Raw genomic sequence first — 21,829 nt, forward strand, 5'->3', positions numbered from 1 at the left:
GTATTTTATTTAGCAAACTCTATGGAAATAAGTATTGACAGGTGATTTTTTTTTCTTTAAAATGTTGTGGGTGATTCACTTTTATTTTAGGAAACCCCAATCACTGATTTTCTTTACATCTCAGACTAAGAACAAGGGGTGATAAGGGAAACTGAAATTTAAGCAATTTGTCCATTTAGTGTTCTCACATGTCCTGTGGAAATAGATTGTTTTATAATTGTGTTTAACATGAGACTACAAAGGAAAGCATAATCAGGCACTAAAAACTTAACTTCAACTTAAAAGGAGATAAACTTGATTTCTTTATGAAAACATTCATAGTTCCACTACTTGGCATCTAGCATTCCAAAGAGACCGAGTAGCAACAAAGCTACAACCAAGCCTGCAGACCCCAAAGTGGAATTTGGCCAAAGTCAGACAGAGATTTGGAATTCCAAAGGAGTTCTTCTCCTTAACCACAAAAGCGTACTGGAAGTAGCTATACCGAAAGGGATTGGGGGAAAGTACCAATTACCAGTGCATAAACTGATAGGTATTTTCTCATCATTATCTTTCAAATATGTATATTAACAGAACTACCAACAAAGACCTTATCCTGATGTTTCAGCTTGGTGTAGAGATGACTCTGGATTCTGAAAGGCCTAGCAAGAAAGATTTCAAGTGTGGTCCTGCCTGGAGACTGAGGCTGTTCATTCAGTACAGAAAGGTTCATTAGGCTGATCTCCATATAGTGAATGCATTGGCGGCACAACTGCCTTGAAAGAGACAAATATACAAAATGGCTCTCATTTTTGTTCCACTCCCTTCCATGTCCACAATGACTGCCACTGAGTTATCGGAATGGAGACTGAGGGTGATAAGAATAATATAAATTTTAAGGTGCCTACAAACATTGTGATTCTTGCAAGAAATTAAAAGACTTGAGGAAAGACCTCGAGCATGCTGACTAGATCACTTATAAAGGATTTGGGGGCAGATATGGGTAAGAAGGGCACAGGACAAGGCAGCATGGATGAACTGCAACCTATATCAAGGGAAGAAACATCCACCTAGATAAAATCAGAGCTTCATTGAAATACAGAAGCTTATCACCTTACCTAGACCTTCTTCTGAGGAATTTGAGGCTTTTTACAAATCTCATCCCTCACACCCCCAAAAAGGTATGTAAGTAAAAGCTGTCTCATCTCCTGTTTTACATATGGAAACACTGAAAAGAGGGAAGTTAAAGTAATTTGTCTAAGTCATTCAGTTACTCATTCTAACAATCAGACTTGAAATTGCATCTCCAGTTCATCAGTCCTTTAAATAAAAAGGAAATAAAGAAGAAAAAGAAAAAAATTCTAAAGAATGGCCCCTCCCAAAGACTGGCTTTTTTGTTAGTGAGAATTTTTAAGCAAGTATTTTTTTTAAAAAATGCAGTTGAAATGATATTGATGAAAATTAACTGACTTTCCTAAATGAACCTTGCAAGCACACAAGTCACATTTTGTGTTCGTTATGGAACAGAGAAACAAATGAGATTTCACAGACATCCTGTTATTAGCACTTTGATGTGTTTTTAGAGAAGACTGATCAAATAAGTGCCCTTTAATTACACAAATGCACTCTGTCCCTCTGGGTAACCAAAGGGGGGATGTTTTCATTTACAAATTGTTCTAGGTTTATTTTTTAAATTAAAAAATTCTCGGTATGTCAGCATATGGCTTGCTATCAGTCTAGTAGGCACCAGTTGTATCTTTCAGATGGAGATTTTAAAAGCCGATCACAATGAAATATTTTAATAACAATGCAAACCATCCTATCCTATATATAACATTTCTTCCCTTTCTGTAATTTTGCAAAATATACTAATTATCAAATTTCATTTGAAAATAATCAAGAGAGTCCCACTGAAATAAGAATGTTTAGATTTGCCTCAATTTACAACCTCTGTGGGAATCAGTTTCTTCATTTGTAAAATAAGGGGCTTGGGTGAATTTTCCAAAGGTCCCTTTCCACTTTAAATCCCATGACTTAGCACATCCCACGATATGAACACCATATTAAGGTTAAAATCACAGAATGTTGGAAATAAGAGACCCGATATATCATGTAACTCAACCCTCATTCTGCAGAGGAGAAATTAGACACAGAGATTAAATGACTTACCCAAGATGGCAAAGTGACAGTGTTAATAAGAATTCCTCTCCATATTATTAGTGTCATTAATAGCATCATACCTGTGTATAATGCTTTACAGTTACAAATACTTTACATGCATAATCTCATTTAATGCTTGCAAGAGACCTGTGAGGTAGATAACACAATTACTATCTTTCCCTGTATGCTCATATGACTAATGAATGGTGGAGCTAACTCACACCCAGGATTTGTTTTTGGCTTTTTACTCTAAGTTCAGTACTGTTTCCATGATAGCACTTTCCCCTCTGTGAATTATTTCATACTAGGGTTTAAGTAATACAGTGGTTTGTTGTACTGTTGCTTTATGGTAACTACAGAAATTAAGATTCTCAGGTCTAAAGAGAAGAGAAAGGGAATGTGTTTATTTGAAATTTGCATGTAACATGTGAATATATGGCTTTGTCCCAAACTGTAGTGTAACTGGAGAGAACAAGACATGACTAGATTGTAGTCTCAAATTCAATGGCTATAGCTTTAAATAAGGTGAAAATATAGCATATATGAAGTATGCATTCTCTCTAAACCAGATACCCATTTCTATCAATTTAGTTTCTAAGGAGTCAAAGATGGAAGGAGTGTGAGGGGGGAAAAGTCTTAAAAGACAGTTAAAGATTAATGAAGGAACAAAGAATTCAGATAGTACAATGGAACTGAATAGGGGAGCAGGAGGACTCAAACAGATCTAAGGTAACTAAGGGTAAGGCGGGAAGGAAAAGAAGCAAAGGGATTTTTGCCTCTTTAATCTGTGATTCTGCACCCTATGACTAAGAGATCAGCAGAGGAAATAGAAGTTTTCTAGCCATAGTATAGACAAATACCAACGGGTTGGAACTCTTTCAGTAAATGCCTATCAATAAGTTCTGTCTCAAATCCCAAAGAATATGGGAGATAGGAGTAGGTCTGTGAGTTAATAAATTAACTGATTAGGACTGAAGGGTTAAATTCCCATGCCATATCATTTTCCTTGCCCAATCCCAAGACGGTAGGGGATAGTTGAAGAATGATAAGATTCCAGCATTCCTTGCATGTACTTGGCCAGACCTGGTATCTAAGTGTGTTTTCCTGGTTTGTTTTCTAGTGGTAGTGGACTGCTATACCTATTTTGATTTTCTCATCCTCCCTGATAAGTGAGTACCTTTTTCAGGTGTTGGCTGGGTAGTAGTGATAAGGGAGGGCGGTAGTACTGCTGGTTTGCCCCCAATCTGTCAAGTGAGTGACTAAGTTTACACAATCTGTAAAGTCATTACACATTAGCATCCCAAATTATATACCTCATGTCACTATTTTTTAAAAAGAAAATAAGACAATGTGTGAAGATTCTCAGTAACCATCAAATTTATAGAACAAAACTAACTTTCATTCAGAGGAAATCCATGCAATGTTGATCATAGGCACAGATGCTGGGATATTTATAGCTCTACACTAAACAGAAATTTTAACCAAATATAGGTTTTAGTAACTGGAATTGTTGCAGAATGTTTTCATGCTTAATGAAACAAAAAGGAACAATAAAACATCTAACATTTGGCCCAAATGATAAACCATTTTCTCCTGCAAGTATTTAAAGCTGCTTTTCATTTTAAAAAAAAATAATAAATTAAAAGTTATTAAAAGCCAAAATGTTCTGGCCTAAATGACCAAGTATTCTCTCTCAGAAAGGAAGAGAAAATGGTACATTTTCTCAGGGTGTGAGGCAGAATACATCTACTAAAAAACATTTCCCGTCTTAAATGATGTTTAAAAATTTACTTCCTTCCTTATGGTTCAGTGGAACAACTTTTGGCCAAACTAGTGAAAAAGTAAAACCCATTTCTCACAATGAAATTTAACCCATTTATTTCCTTTCAAAGTAAAAATGTTGATTTTTCTTTATTGAAAGGAAGCTTAATTTTAAGAACCTAAAGGATTTAACACATAGCAGAGGAAGATACAACAACCTCCAAATCAGTACAATCTTTGTTGAAGTTCTGTATCTAATATATTGGCAGTGTGACCTTCAGCAAGTCACTAAACCTTAGAGAATCCCATGCATCTCTAAGACTATGAGGTGATCGCACCAGTGGAAGACTTTCTTCATGTGGAGCTTCCTACACCACTGAAATCACAGGTCCACACAGAAGCAAAGACAAGAAAAAATTAACATGCCAAGCCCTTTTTTTTTGTCCCACCTCCATCCATATCCTGGCTTCACTCTTGTTCTTTTATAGAACTATTTGTCACTGTCATTCATTGCTGACCATTAAATATAAACTTGGTAATACATTTTCATTTTATTAGCAACAAGAAAAGGAAAGTCAGAATAAGAGAACCAATATATTTGAGTCAGAAGACCTACTGTCTACTTATTTCAACTAAGACAAGTCACTCCTTTTCCCTCAGTCTGTTTTCTCATCTGCACGATGAGAGGAGTATATACTATGTGATCTTTATCATTCCTTCCAGATCTAAAACCCTCTGCTTCTAGGACTATGTAGTTTTCATTTTAAGAATTTTATGAGGAAAGCGATATTTTAAATTCACGATAGCTATCATAGCATAGTGCTGGAAAATGAAAAATCAAGAATCCCTAGGTGTTGCATAGAGGTTACTAAATTATAAGCTTATCTTTTATAAAAGAAAACCTTAAAAGGAAAAAGGATACATAAAACAAAATTGGTTTGATCCTCAACACAGAGCTCTTCCACCATTTAAAAAATTTAGGTAGAGACATCTATCATTTTATTACATTGACATAAGTGCCTGGTACTAGCTGGCCTACGTTTAATTTCAGAGAGTTTACTTAGGCACATGCCTTGCAAAGGGGACTGAAAGTTTAAGTCTGGGTTCCTCTACATATTACGGCAAAGATTATTCTAGATTTTATCCTTCTTTTCCTTTGTGTGTTAGGGAGCATCCTCTACTTGCCTGAACACGATAACATGAACCTTAATTAAATCTTGTTTGTAAAACATTACAGTAGCAGAAAGGAATTTCTTGCTGAAGACTTATTTTTCACCTTTCTAATTACATCTCACTTCAATCCTTTCCCCCCTTCCCGGTTCCCCTCAATATCTAGTACATGAAGACTTTTGCAAGGAAACTCCACTAATGCACTTGATTCTCCTCATGTAAAAAACATTTGCTGCTATTCTATCCTCAGCTTGTCCTTGGATATGTTCCCTTCTAAAAGGAATTATTAGGAAACTACCATTCATCTCACTGGTATATAATCATCATAATGTATCCAGATGAAAATGCCACTTAATAATTTGCACACATGCCTTTCAAATCCGGAGTTCAAGTTTTAAGAAAGAAAATAATGACGATGACTCTCTTGTACATACAGCAGGCAAATGTGGACTGAAAAATATTGGCCTGGAAAAAAGGACTGATTTTTTAAAAATCACATCATTATTCATGCTTCCTATTCATCCTCGAAGAGAGTTCTGCCAGGGAATCTAAGCTAAGAAGAAATGATGGTAGGTTTGGGGGTCCGAGGACAGAAAGGGAAAGGCAAGCTTTGGGAGGCACTGGTTTTCTATTTCAGCAGAAGATAAATACTTTACATTTTCTTGGGCTAAGAAATATGCTTCAATAGACAGCCATTTTATTTTTATGAACTCTCTCCTCTGAAGATCAAAGACTATATGTAAACAAATTGATATTTCAACACCTCTGAGTTAAGAGAAACTTTTTTTTAAAAAAAAGTATCATAAATTCAAATGTTTATGGGAAAAAAGCAGTCTATAATTTAAGCTCTCCCTCCCCCTCCAGGATAGGGTGGGGTGTCCAGTCCTGTGATTTTTATCAATATGAGAAATTTTTATCTCCACTGATATAGATGAGAAATTCCTCTGCATCCTACAGCCTAATATAGCTGCCTGGGGGCACTGAGAGGTTAAGTGACCTCCACGTGGTCACATATCTAGTAGGAATCTGAGGTAGGATTTGAATCCAAGTCTTCCTAACTCCAAGATTGGTATCCTAGTCACTACACCATATGTTCTCTCAAGCTGTCCTTATGAACTATAAAAATATTGATTTAAGACCATTCTTGTAGCTCTGGTACCATATTTCCCTCAGTTGAACACTGCCAATAATTGCCAAAATTACATGGCTTTCAAAAACATATGGATGAAAACATTGTTTTGAAATGATTACATTTTAAATTTATCTTCAAGGTCCCATTCCTGTCGGAAAGTGTGAATAATAATTTAATTTCTAATACCATTCAATGTCACATCACTTTGATTTTATGCCAGAGGAGGAATAAGCTTCAAGATGGTTCATGTTTCAGAACTTGCCTCTCTCATTTGGCTTCTTTTTTAAAGCTAAAAAAACTTTGGTCCCCAGTAAACCCACCCTGCTCTTCTCCCTATGCTCCCTTCCTTTAATAGATCATTGTATCATTTCAAATCTGAATAGAAGCAACAAAAAGAATAGACAAATGAGTTGAGATACTTAAACTGAATCCTTATACGCTCAGCATAATAAATTCAAAATGAATGAAAACATCATTTTATTGCAATGTGTGATCAAATCTACCTCATGATGTCTATGATGAGAATGAACACTGACTTTTTGAGAAATTAACTCTTTACATAGTAACCATCTCTACAGAGGAAGGCAAACGCATGCCCACCTATGACCTTAGCACCACCATAGGCATCGCACCTGAAAATGAGATTTGATGCAACCCAATTCACAAACCTTTATTAAACACCAAGAGACACTGTAATAAACACTAGGGACATAAAGCTGAAAAACAACCTGCCCCTAAAGAGCTTACAGTTTGTGGAGGAGGGAAATACATGTTTACAAATATGTACGATACAAAATAGAATGTGATAGGACTAAAAAGGAGGTCTAGACAAAATGCAATTAGGAAACTGGAGATCTCAAACATGAACTCATTTATAATTACAATAAATTCTGGTTTTAATCCAGGTAAATACCAAACACCCCCTTCCCCCTCCCTGGAGGAAAAAAAACAACTGTCTCCCAAAATGCAAAAATTCTAATCAAATTGGAAAAAAGTCATAGAAGGTTAAACACAAGACAAACAGGATTTCTTTAAAGGACTAGTTCAATATTTTAAGAACTTAATTTCATTATATTTATATTTTAGGAAAAAAAACAACAGTAAGCATGATTTCCCCAAGTATCTAATGTTCCCTGAAACTAAATTATTTGAATCAATTAGATCACAGTAGCAGTTAACAAACTCGATGCTATCCTAGTGGCCTGAAAGTTACTGTGCTTCCCTTTGCGCTCAACTGATTCCCAGATTGCAAAAGGCACTGAGGAGAATTGGGCTAGTTGCATACCATTCTTTGCCTCCCTGTTTTCTCTGTTCTTAAAAGCAAAGAGGCTAGAGCTAGAAAGGATCTCAGAGGTCATCTAATCCAACCCTTCATCTGATGAAAGAGGGTGCTCTACACCCTTTCCTAGTCCCTTCTGGCTCGTGACAATGCTAATGAGTTTGTACTTATTAGCCAGTCCTGAATATTTCTTAGCTGAAAGATATTGAAGATTATGGTTCTTTTTGTTTTATTACCTTTATCATTTGCTAGCATAGCATCTTTAACCCTTTTTACTGTTGTTCAATCACGTCCAATTCTTCACGACCCCATGGACTATAGCATGCCAACAATGTCCATGGGGTTTTCTTGGCAAAGATACTGGACTGAGTTGTCATTTTCTTCTTCAGTGGATTAAGGCAAACAGGAGTTAAGTGACTTGCCTGCTAGTGTTTGAGGCAAGATTTGAACTCAGGTCTTCCTGACTCCAAACCCAGCACTCTATCCACTAAGCCACCTACCTGCCTTAATCCACTAGCAGGACATTAGAAGACAACAACAGAAGAGCTAAGGACAAGAAAATGGATCCACAAGTATGGGGCTTCAGTGAGAAACCATGGGGAAAGGACATGGCGTAGCATAGAGTGGGCCAAAGTACTCAAAACTTCTGGCTTCTTGGTAAGTAGGATGAGGTCAGGTATTAGCACAGAATAATGGACTCTCACTTTCCAGTCAGCTGCACAGGTTGTGCCTGTGAGCCTAAGTAAATCTCATAGTCTGAAATGACATAGAAGCTAAGAGGAAATAGCTCCCCCTCCCAAAATATCTTTAGTTTTATCTGTGTGTCTATGCATCACAATGTTTTACATGCAGACATACTACTTTCACTAAACTATTCACCCTAGAAGAGCATACACAAAATGGGACTTACTTAGACTCATAGAACGTAAGAAATGGAAAGGATAGCAATGACCTGAAGGAAGTGACTGAATGTCTCTGGGCCTCATTTACCTCATCTGGAGATACTCTGTATACTCAGTGGAGCACCACTGAGCTTCATAGGAGCTCCTGATATCATTTAGCCCAACCTCCTCACTTTATAAAGGATAAAAATTAGGTCCCTGAGAGGAGATTTGCCCCCAAATCCCACTGCTGGTTAGTAACAGAGCTTCTTTTACATTTGTCATCATTCCACAACATAAGCCCCCTGAACTATAGCCAGGATGAAATTCCTTTCTATCCCCCTGCACACATAACACGTTTCTTTGTACAAAGCACTTTTCCTCAAAACAACCTTGTGAAATAGGTGGTATAAGTATTACTATGCCCTTCTACAGATGAGGAAATTAAAACTCAGGAAGATGATGATGACGTGACTTGCTTACGGTCACTCACACATCTAATAAGCATCAACGCTGGGACACGAATTCAGGTCTCCCAATTCCAAGTCCAGCGGTCTTGCCACTATACCACAATGTCCACAGGTCTTGGTCATTTTCATCTTTGTACTTCTGATCAAGCTATTCTTCCTTCCTGGGATATTTTAGTATTCTATGTCCTTTATGGAGAGGAAAAAAAGTGTTTTATGCCAAAAGACAAAATAACTAATACAGAACAATCTAATTACACTCTAATGCTAAGAACCTATTCCTTTTACTGTGATTAATAAGCTATTTTTCCTAAAACCTTAGCTAGAATCAATCACGTCCATCAATTTAACCTATTTCCTTTTAAACAGTCAAGAGTTTGCAGAACTGGGTGGCAAAAAAAATCCCAAAATAAGTACTTGTATGTTTTATTGCATTTTTGTTTCTTGCTTTTTAGAAATTAGCACCCAGTTATACAAAGTTGATTAGTCCAGAATTTTTCCAAGCATAAAAGTTTGGCCGATGAGTATTTTTTTCCAGGATCATCATCCATTTTCCCTTTTTGAAAGAAAGGCACTATCTGTGGCCTTTTCCAGTCTTCAGGCACCTCACCAGTCCTCCACGAGTTCGCAAAAATGATATCTAGCGGTTCTGTGATGACTTCGGCCAATTCATTAAGTACTCTAGGATGCCAGCCATTGGGACCTGTGGATTTGAACATATCTAGGTTATTTAAGTTATCCTTTCCCAATTTCTCCCCTATTTCAGTTTGGCTTCCCATAGCTTTCTGTTCCTGTTTTCAGGTGACACAAACTTTTTATAAAACATAGAGGTTTGAAATAAAAAGTATGTGCTTAGTTTGGTTTCCACAGCTAATCAAAGGAAATATATTTACTATATATTATTATCTAAAAGTACTGCATAAAGGAAATATTTCTTTGTTATCCCTTGGGGTCTGTTAGAAAATACAATTTTCAATGTGTTTTTTATATTTGATAGTTAACAGTCATTCATAAGGAAATAGAAAGCCTATGATAAAATTCTATTACTCTGCAGTTAAAATTTTGAAAGTCACATTATTGCAAAGGACTATCTAGCCGTTCTAATTAGCACCATATCTATCAATATGACGGGGAAAATTCTGAAAGGTCCATGTTGTGCTATTTTCGCCAGTAACTTCCAATGGAAATTAAGTTTACAAATGTCAAGATGAATAATATACAAGCTAGCTACTTGTGATCACAAATCCTATGAGCACAACAGCATTCACTTTTCCAAATAACTTTTTAAGCATTAATGACATTTTATACATCTATAATGAAAAATAAGTAATTTAAAATACATAATACGTTTAAAAGGTATACTCATATGAGAGCCCGGACTGGGTATAGCAAGATTTTTTTTTGTCCCTAATGCAGATATCATTGAGATTTCATTTGCTATGTGGCCATCAACACTGACATTCTCAAGGTTTATCTTACATTCATTTTCTCCAAGCACTGTTAGGTGTTGACAGTTTTAACCCCTTCACTTCCTCCATGATGCCTACAAAACTGAGGGAAAGCCACAGATAACATTCTGCTGCCTGCCATGCCTGAAATGAGTGCTAAAACTCCCTGGACAGTTAAAAAATGGCACAAAGGGAAGGGGGAAGAAAAAGACCAGAGGAGAAAATAAGAGTATTTTACATAATCCTGGGACTATTAGTAGTATGGACAAATTTGGGTGGGATCAATGCTATCAAAGAAAGTAAAGTAATAATTGAAAAAAATATGTAAAAGGCAAATGGCTAGCATTTTCATGATCTAGATTTGGTCTAATGATAGCTTCAAATATATTTGCAAAATACCTTCTGTAAAAATGAGTTATTTTTTTAAATCTTTTTTAAAAAACCACCACCAGCATATTTCTCTAGGGTATTACAATTTATTTCTGTACATGCCATTTACAGCCTAGCCCAAATAGCCACCTGCTGATGGCAATATGTTAACTAATATGTAGTTATTAATTAGTTTGGGTAATATGCACATCATCAGCTCATTACACCTAAATAGATATATGTTATTACCACACATGCCCAATATGTTTCCCTCTCCAAAGTATCTGGGTTTTTTATATTTATTTTATTTGACAAACGGTAGGCAGTGTTGTATAATAGAGTGAGCACCAGCCTTGGAGCCAAAGTGACCTGGGTTCAAGTCCCACCTGTGACAGATGCTGGCTATGTGACAATCAGCAAGTCACATTGCCTCACTGAGACCCAGTTTCCCATATCTGTAAAATGGAGATGATACTTGTATACTTACCTCACAGGGGGTGAAGAGGGTCAAATAAGATATTTTCAAAACACTTCACAAATTCTAAATCGCCATGTATTTTAAAGTCAGTTATCAAGTCAACAAGCATTTGTTAAGTGTTCACTCTCCACCAGGAACTCTGCTATGTGCTGGGCATACAATGAAAGAGAAAAACAGCACCAACTCTCAAGGAGTTCACGTTCTAATGTTTTGCATTACTTTTAAAATTAAAAGTGTTAAACATGCAGCTCCTTAACCCTAGCGAATGGATTTGACAAGCTTCATCCAAATATCCCTACATTATGAAGAAAAAAATGGGAAAAATCCTCTTTTACTTTACTAAACCTAGGAGTATGACCATAGCAGAAGACAGAAAGTAAAAGGAATACAGTCATAATAACTAAAAAAAGTTTAAAATGTTATTTATTAGAAATGTTTTCTGTAAATGTATGAATTGAAAGGCAGCCTATCAAAGAATCTAATTCATTATATGGACCAAGACTCTTCCTTCTCTTGAAGACAGAACAAACGGAAATGGTCTGTAGCTACAGCAGGGGAGATTTCAGTAAATTAGGAAAAAGGATATTGAAAAAGTATAAGAATAGGTTACCAAGAAAAGATGGTAAGTCTTGAGAGTAGTTTCTAGAGAGAGCGGAAATTTTTTTAGAAGCCAGATTTTTGTTTTAGTCCCACCAAAAGGCTGGAAAATGGAAAAAAGACAGGATTCAGAGCTAGAAGGAACCTTCAATGGACACCTAATCCAATCCCTTCACTTTACTGATGAGAAAATTCACGTCCAGAGAGATCAAGGTTCTTGACCAAGGTCGTTCAGGTAAGAAGTAGCAAAGCAGGGATCTGAATCCAGGGCCTCTTTCTCCAAATTCAGTGCTCTAACTACTACCCCCATGCTGATAAGCAGTCACCTGCAGCTCTAAAGCAGAGAAAGAAAATACTTCCCATTATGTAAGTGAACTAAATATACCTTTCAAATTATGCTTAAAGACTTCAATCATACAATTATTTCACAACCTTGGCTGCCAAGTAAGGGTCATGTGGTTTTATACTTTGTATTTTAACAAAGATACATATATATATATATATATATATATATATATATATATATATATATATATATATATATATATGTATATATGTATATACACACACACTATATATATATACACACTATATATATACACAATATATATATATATATATATATATATATATATATATATATATATATATATGTAAAACCAATGTCACTATGTTTCTGAGAATTTCAAGATCTATGGTAGTCTCAAAATCTTGGAGCAATGATTGGCTGATTGCACCTTTCTTCATGATCACAGAAAAATATTTGTGATTAATTCTCCTTTTGTAAACGCTCTACTCACATCCCAGTGGCAGATACAGAATGTGAAATCCTAAGGCTGTCTTGATAGATTCTGCACTGCCAACAGAATAGAAATGAACCCTTTTGATTCTGACAGCCTTTAGGGGATAACTCCTGAAAATTGCTAAAAGCAGAAAATCATGTGCTGCTGGAACATCCTAATTTCAGAAAGCTGCCTCTCCCACCAGAAATTTACATACTTCATTTCACACTCACACACCACACACACACACACACACACACACACACACACCCCTCCCCCCAAAAAATTACCTATAATTCTCCAACAAAGAAAATAAAGCTCTTTCTTCACTCGGCCAAGAAAAATGATAATTTGTTCAGAAGTATCTATATTCTTCTTCAGCTACATGATTAGACTGGTTTAAAAACCATGGAAGTAATTAACTAAAGTCTGGTCCTTCCTCAAATCTCATGAAATTCAACTGCTGGAACATTAAATACAGGCTTGGATTTTTATTTTTAAATATTCCTAGAGTTAATAAATATATTCGTGCATGCATGCACAAATTCCAATGAGTAAGAAATTAATGCCAGTAGCTTACAAACTGTATTGGGCACAATTCCTATCTCTCCTTGTCCAGGAAAACACTATTCACTTTCCCCACCCCAAGCCAATCTATTTTCTCTTACTACTTGGGTTTTTTGTTTTGGTTTGGGGGTTTTTTTTGGGCAGGGGTGGGGAGCTGGCACAAGCTCTATGGGAAAACCAAACTCAACACTAGTGTGGGGAGAAGGGCATGTTTCTCATTCCCCTGACCTCAGTCACATCAGTAGCACACAGTGCCCTCCACTGGGATGCTTACATACAACATACATACATACAACATACAACTGCCACACAGATGACAGCTTAAGAATGCCTTTTATTTCACCAGGACTGCTTGCTTTCCAGTGTTCTAAATGTAAAAAAAAAAAAATAATAATAATTCTAGAAGTCAAACCAAACTCTATAAGTTGCCCAGCTACTGTTTTATAGCTACTAGGCTTTGGTCACATAAGAATCCCATTGTTGTGTTGGGTCAAAGCTTTCCAAGGCTTTATTTTCTTAATGGGGTGGGGAGGGGGGTGGAAATGACATTGAGTCCAATATGCGCGCGTGCGCACACACACACACACTTGGTAAATTACTAGTCTATGCCAAAAAATGCAACTTGGTAGATGAGAAAAATAAATTGAAAAAAATCAACTTATAAATAACCTTCACTGGTATATTTTTATAGTGCTTTAAGGTATGTGAAACACTTTGCATTCGTGGTTAATGTATTCTATCCTTCCCATAAAACTGCAGGGCAGGTACTATAGGTATTATCTCCATTTTACAGATAATGAACCTGAGGGCCAGCGAGGGGAAATTATTTTCTAGGGTCACTTGAACTTGTGTCCAATGTGACTACATCTAATGTTCTTGCTACAACACCACATAACTTCTTTGCTTAAAATAGGATACTAGTTTTATCTCTTCAAGCCGCTTTTCAGAAACTCCCATTCTTTATTTTGGCTCTCAAGCACTTCTTCTGATGTGAGAATCCCCTCCTAATTCAAGACTGAGCTGGAATTTAGGGACCAATTTTTTTAGTGTTCATCCTACTATGGAGATGATCTTGTTCTAAAGGATACATGCCAGTTGCAAACGAAGATTTAATTACAGTTCCAAAGCCTTCATTTTGCTTACCTTGAGAGGAAGAAGAAAGAAAACCTGACCACATAATCAAACATCTCTTCATTTGTTGTTGTTTAGTCATTTTTCAGTCATGTCTCATTCTTCATGACCCCTTGTGGGGCTTTCTTGGCAAAGATACTGGAGTGATTTACCAGTTCCTTCTGCAGTCCCATTTACAGATGGGGAAACTGAGGCAAACAGGGTTAAGTGACTTGCCCAGGCTCACAGAGCTAATGTGACCCCTTCTATCAAAGAGTAGCCTGTTGGACTTAAAAATCATGCTCCAAGGATAGCCCAGTTCTCATGCTCATGTCCATCTTTCCCTTGAAAGAGCTCTTCTGATTAGATGACACAAAAGACACCCAAGTTTGACTTGACTCAGGCTAGATTCTACTTTCTTTACTCACCCATAGGGTGCATAATAAAAAAAAAAAAACAACTAGCATTTGTAGAGTTATGGTTTACAAAACACTTTACAAATATGTCCTTTTATTCTCACAACAACCCTGAGATACAGGTCTGTTTTTATCTCCATTTTACAGATGAAGAAACTGAGATGTAAGCGAGGTTAAGTGATTTGCCCAGTCTAATACATCAAGGAAGCATCTGACAATGGATTTGAGCAGGTCACAACGAATCCAAGTACAAAGTTCTATCCACCCTGCCACCTAGCTGCCAACACCAGACTGTGACAAACAGATGCTAAGGGCTCCCTGTTTTCATAAATATCCAGTATAAAAAAATTTACATGGGGACTACTAGGAGAAGATTAATTAATCCTTTTAGCTGTAAGGATTTGGAGTACAGGGCCATGCATCTATTCCTGTTTCTGACCCTCTGTATCTTGTTGTTCAGTCATTTATTTGTGTCCTACTCTTTGCGACCCCGTGGACCTTACTGTCCACAGGGTCTTCTTGGCTGAGATACTAGAGTGGTTTGTCATTTCCTTCTCCAGTAAATTAAGGCGAACAGAGTTTAAGTGAGCCAGTGCCTTACCTATAGTAATAATAATGGCTGACATTTGTATAGTGCTTTAAGGCTTGTAAATCTCCATACACATTAACTCTGTGAAGTAGGTGCTATTAGTTGGCACTCATATATGTAACTGATTCATTCTAATATTAATAATATTTACATAAATATTCTCTCTTTAAATCTCAACTTAAGCTGTAGAATTGGAATGAGACTTTTGCCACATAAACTTCACAGGGCTGTTATGAGTAAAGTTCTGTATGGTCTGTAGATCACTGTAGAGAGGTGAGCCATTACATTCAATAAGTGTTCAATGAACATTTAATTGAATTAGTGGGTGCCCATATTTCTATCTGGGAATATTTACAAGGAAGGATTTCCTGCAAACGACAACTCATATTAAGAATTTTAGGGGAACCTAAATAAAAATTTGCCTAATAATATATTTTGGTGTGTTTCCTTCTGTTTAAAAAAAAATTAAAGTCTTATTAAAAATTTCAGCCAGCTCTATTTAAGTAACCCATCTGTCCTCATTCATGGCATGCCCTTAGTAAGTACCAATTTACTACATCTGTCACTGGAACAATTAAAGGCATTGTAATAAATGGCACTGATTTTCAACACCTTGTTTCTCTACCCATGTGGCTTCTGATCTTCACTCATCACTTATCTGTAGTGTTTCCACTGCTGGAAGATATTGGTGATGCTTTAGCTAGGATTATAGAAGGTTCCCACCTGTTCACTAGTTATAAGATTCTCCACAATGAACAAAAATTCAACAGTCCTTGTTAATAGGGTCTTAAGGGTTTTGCCAACAAAATGCATACTAGAAATTCCTTAAATTTTTAAGATACTTTTATCATTTGGTACCCGGACCTTTAAGGTTCTCTTTCCCCACATATATTGAACCAAATTCTCCTAGTCATAAGCTTCTCCCTTCACTGTGATTTGAAAGTTACATACCTTATTCTAGGGTCACCTTTCCTAATTCTTCTTTAAATCTTTATTTGGCATTTAAAGATTTTTGTAAACTGTAAAATAATTAAATAAATGTGAGACAATACCAGCTCAGGGGAAAAAAACTTCAATTAAAACATGTTTTTATAACTAATCAAAATTGAAGCATAATATAAACATAGAAACATGGTTGCATATAAACAGAGATACACAAATACCTTGTGCCATACATTCCTATAGGTAAACAAACATATGCACAAAAGTACAGTCGCATTTATGTGAGGCCATAAAAATAAGCTATTAAAAAATCTTTGTCTCCGTGCTTTTTTTCCTCAGGCTATCTCTGATACCTACAAAGTCCTACGGTTGATCCCATTTGTCTATTGAATTCCTGCCCATCCGGTAAAGCCCTGCTCAAATGCCAACCCTTCCAAGAATTTTTCTTCTTTGATCCTCTCCACTAATCAAAATCTTGCTTCCCCTACCTACAGACCTCACAAAGTACTTCGTCTTATAACTCTCAAATGAACTTATGATATATTATTAGAGTTGTCTGCTCTGTGAGAGCAGAAACCATGTGCCAGAGGTCCCTGTAGGTGCTTAATGAATGTTTGTGGAACGAATTAACATAGATGTACTTGGTCTCTGTCCTATGCAGTCTACACCACTGGCTACAACCAAATTTGATGTCAAAGGAGTTATGCTCCTTCTTCAAGTTTCTCCAGGGCAATATTGTTTCCGCTGTACACATAACCCCAGATACCGAGTACAGCTCCTTTTCACACAGTGGGTGCTCTACAGCTGTCTTTCAAAATCATATGGTTTTGGAGAATCTGCATCTTTATCTCAGTTTTACTCTAGACTTTATAATAACCCAGAAAGCCTGCTTCAGCCCTGAAATTCACACACTAGAAGTACCCACCACTCCTGGAAGCTCTGCCTCTGATTGGATGGTTCCTCCTGGAACCTCCATGTAAGGAGAGTGTTCAAGGCCACTATGATTTCCTGCCTCTCCAGGCTCTATTCTGGACTTTCCCTACTGTGCTGTTCCATTCTTTCCACCCCCCTCCACTACCCTTTCAGCTTTGTTCTATGTGTTGTCTTCTCCCATCAGAAGATAAGCTCTTTGAGGAGTTCCCTTTCTTCTTATATTTTTATTCCCAGCATAACACTGGCACACAGTAAGGCCTTAATAAATGCTTCCCGACTGACTGTTCACTGAGAGAAGAGTCCGAAACTGTAACGACTATTTAGTTATTACCAAGTGCAATTTATGTCAATTTAGAAACAAAGTGCTTTCTAAATGCTGCATTGCTAGGTAAGTATATTTATTTAGCACTCTACAATTCACGAAACTCTTTCCTCACAATAATTCTGTGAAGTAGTTGGTATTCTTATAGAAATGCCAAAAAAGACATTCGGAAAGGCCAGATATTGAGTTTCCAGATGGGTTAAGGGTGTAGTGCTCTTGAATCTCACAAAGAATCCAGAGTTCCCCAGTCATGTGCCTGTTTTTTCCCCCACTTTCCTCATCCAAATCAGACTTGCATGAGCAATTCTTTTATTTTTTTTAAAGGATTGGTTCTCCATATCTCGCCAGGCTGGAAACTACAATTCATAGCCCAGTCTCAATACCAATAGGCATGGAAGCTTTAACCTGCTCTGGTTTTCCAAACTGAGCTGGTTTGTTCTTCCTTAGGTAGCCTCGTGGGCCCTCCACTTCTAGGGGTCCTCCATATTGGTGCCAAACTTAGTTGGGATACCCGATCAGCTTTACCCATATTGCAGAATTCTCAAATTCAAGTAATCCAGTATCTTCAGCAACCTCCAGTGACAAGGTTTATGAGTACATTATGCCCTTAAGCCTTTTGTCTTAAGTGTAAAAAGATTTACAAATATAGATATTTTATGTGTAAGCAAAGGAATTTATAGAAACTTAGAACCATTAATGTGAAATAGAAACATCATTTTTGAATAAGTAGATCATGTGAATAGAATGACACTAACTCATCATAATTTCCTGATAGGTATTGGGGGGAGGGAGGGGCTTCTTCAGGCCCAAAGCCTTCAAGGTTTTGAGAGAAATCATTATTAATAACCAATCATTTGGGGAGATCCAGAGTCCTCCCCTTCTTCTAAAGATTCAGTTTTAAAAAGAAAAAGTTCAGTCTCTTGAAGAACATTATTGATAATGAGATTGAATTAACTCTCCTCAATCTTGGTCAGACCCCATCCAACCTTAGGAGCAATTTAATCTAAGGTAGGGAAGCCCACTGTGTTCTACTCAGGTTTGAGAGGGGATAAATGCTTTGATTAGATTGTCCAAAGCTGGGGGTGGTCTGGGTATAGAAATGAGACTGTCCAAGCGTGACATGACATCTCTCTCAGCCCCTCATTTTAATATGGCCTACCTCCCCATTGTGTTAACCAGAATTTATTGCCACTCCTCTTCCAAAAGAGCATATAAGCCCTGAGAGATACCAAATGCCATCCTTTTATTAATAATGTGCTGGCTTTATCAATAAAATAATTAAATTACCCAGAAATGATGTCTCTTGAACCTTTATCATCGCCATAGTTTATAGGAAGCAGGTTGTTGGCACATCTTTGTCAGGTGTATATGTGCCAGGGGCAACTCACCATTTTCAAAACCCTATCCTCCATCCTTGAAGGCTGGTTGAATTTTAGCCTAACCTAGGAAGAAACTTGTTTAAGGATGTTCTGTCCAATCCATAGGAGTTCCTGGAAATCCAATCCAGCCCAGTCCTAGACATTTGAAATTAACAGATACAAATTTTCCCAAATTAATAGCAGCTTTGAAACAATGGCCCCTAGACTACCAGGTGTGCCACAGTCTGGACCCATACCACCTGCTTGATTTGTCAGGGCAGAATTAGAATCTCTTACAGGAATTAACAGGTCTGAATTTCTAGGCTAATGGCTGTTATTTTTGCTGCATTTCTAGCACCTGGCCCACACAAAGGCAAATATTGGTTTTGTTTTGGGCCTCTTGGTACAATCACTGCTGCAGTACACTCTAACCCAAAGGCAGACAGATTTAAGCACAGTCTCCAGAACGAGACTTCACAATAATGCTGCCATGACGTGAATGAAGTCTGTTCATCAAAGATGTCATTATTTTGAATAAAAGATGAATAATGTGTGCTTTAAGCACTTCATCTCTTCATTAACTCTCTTTTAAAAAATTATCTATCATTGTGAAGTATTCCACAAAACATAATTACAAGAAGAATACAAATGTGACAGTTTTTAAAAGCCAAAATCTGATTACCAACGAAGGCTAAACATGCTGATGCCAAACTGGCTCACCCCTCCTCTCCCTCCCCCACAAATTTTTCCTAGTTGAGAGGAATCAAACGTTGAGAGTCAGAGCTTCAACAGGAATCACCTCTTCAAGTAAGATTACAAAATAGTGTAAGACCAATATCAAGTTACATTGCATGTGGCAGCCAAGAAAGACTGAGCAATAACAATTCACAAAAGAAAATCTGTAAATAGCTGGTAATTCGTGTACAAAAATACTGCTACCAAATGCCATTAATAGGGCACCTTGTCTTGTTCTCCACAGATAAGTCTTGCTTTGTCAACTTCATTCCCCACTGTCTGCTTTCTGTATCTCCCACTATCTGCAAAGATACACAACTGACACCAGGACATGGATGATCTCATGCAGATTTCAGAGGAACTACAGCCCTAAAGTTAACAAAGATGACATTAATTTCCTGGAATGAATTCTGACCTATGGAAACCCCCTCAAGCACAAACACAGATGCAAAAAAAAATGAGCTAGCTCTCTCCCCCTCCCTTCTCTCGTCCTCCTCATCTCCCTCCCTCCCCCTTCTCCCACACTTCTCCCTCTCCATTCTCCCAAAAGATACTCAAAATGCCCAGGATATGCATCTCTTAGCTACATTTTCCCTCATTTCACATACTCAAAGACCAAAGCACTAAGTCTATCCACATGCCAGAATCACCTAATACTCCAGCTAGAAGGAACCTCTAAGGCCATCTAGTAAAACTTGTACCTGAACAAGAATCCCATTTACAACAAACATGAGGCACTTACGTGGTGCTGTGCGGTCAAGGACACACAAGTTCAAATCCTGCCTCAGAGTTACTAGACTCAGTTTCCTCGTCTGTAAAAGGGGGAAAACAATAGCATCTACCTCCCAGGGTTTTTGTGTGGATCAAATGAGATCCCATACGTAAAGTGCTTTGCAAACCTTAAATAGCTACATAAATGCTAGTTACGATTATTAACAAGTGGATAACTGACTCCAACTTCAAGACCTCCAGAGAGGTGGGTCTTCTATATCCCCAGCTAGCCCATTCTGCTTCTAGATAACTCTAAGAGTCAGAAAGGTTTTCCTTATCTCCAACCAAAAGAGACTTCTCTGTTACTTCCCAAGCCCTATTCCTATTTCAGACCTGAGGCCAAACTAAAAAAAGAAATGTATAGTGCGTCATTAGAATTGTGACTAACATTTAAAAGCCACATGTGAATCAGCAGTAATCATATGTAGGAAGAGGTAGCAAAAATACAGATTGTTTCCCAGTTTTTCTGTGACTTCTCATTTCCCTTTCAACCTTATTTATACTGCATTAAAACGCTACTTTAAAGGTTGGGGGAGGGGGAGGCAGAGTACTTTTAATCCCATGACATCAGGTGTAAAACTATGTTATTTTTAAGACTAAATTCCATGATAAATAAAGAAATTCTGCTGATTTCTGACTATAGTCATCTAAGATTAGATATGTCTTCCACTTTAACAGTTAGGTTTGAAAATACCTTAGTTTAAAATCACACCTACTATAATTGCACAGTAGTTCATGAACAACTAAAATATATCACTAAGTCCCAAGAGAATTACTGATTTCAAAATGGAATGCAGAATCAGGAGTCAGAAGACCTAGGTTTGAATCCTAAACTCCCCATTCCACTCAATCTTTTACTCATCTGTAAAACAGATCTTCCTAAAATTAAAGTATAACTATATAACACCTCCCTCCCATTCAATAAACTCTAGCAGCTCACTATCATCAAATATAAAATCCTCCATTTAGCTTTTACATTCCTTTATAATGTGATCACTTTTTGCCTTCTCAGTCTTCCAATACCTTGCTCCTCCCCATGTTTACTGAGATGCAGTGACTTCAGCTTGGAACACACCACCTCATCTCCCGACTGTGAACATTTTCATTGGCTCTCCCCCATGACTGGAACTCTTTCCATCCTCCGCTCTGCCTCCTGGCTTCATTCAAATTTTACCATGTGCAAGAAACCTTTCCCAGATCCCCTTAAGCTCAGTGCTTTATTCTGTATATAACTTGTTTGTACAGTTATTTGCATGTTGTGTCCCTGACTACAGGGGAGTTCCTTATGAGCTCCACAAGAGCAAGAACTGCTGCATTGTTTTGCTTTGTTACAATTCTTTGTGCTCTCCTAACGAATCGCACAATGCCTGGCACATGGTAGATGATTAATAAACGTTTGATGACTTAACAACACGGTCTTGTATCTTCCCACCGCTAGTCAAGCGTGGTCTAGTCTAGATTTGAAGTCAGTCAGTCAACAAGCATTTATTAAGCACTTACCTTGTCTAAGTACTGTGCTAACATGATTGAATGGTGCTAAAATGTTGAGGAGAGCAACATTCAGACTGAGTGGTGAGGTAGCT

The 21,829-nt window shown here is 37.2% G+C and overlaps 1 protein-coding gene across 1 annotated transcript in view; it reads right to left on the minus strand.

Annotated features, from left to right (window-relative positions):
• Positions 1–9,440: 9,440 nt before the first annotated feature.
• Positions 9,441–21,829, minus strand: part of SAMD5 (sterile alpha motif domain containing 5) — a 31,177-nt gene continuing 18,788 nt past the window's right edge. Inside the window, exon 2 of the mRNA XM_036765880.1 lies at positions 9,441–9,532. Coding sequence (XP_036621775.1) covers positions 9,470–9,532 — 63 coding nt within the window. The 3' untranslated portion in view covers positions 9,441–9,469. The remainder of the gene's footprint in view (positions 9,533–21,829) is intronic.

This window comes from Trichosurus vulpecula, chromosome 7 (assembly GCF_011100635.1).
Source record: "Trichosurus vulpecula isolate mTriVul1 chromosome 7, mTriVul1.pri, whole genome shotgun sequence".
Taxonomy (NCBI): Eukaryota; Metazoa; Chordata; class Mammalia; order Diprotodontia; family Phalangeridae; genus Trichosurus; species Trichosurus vulpecula.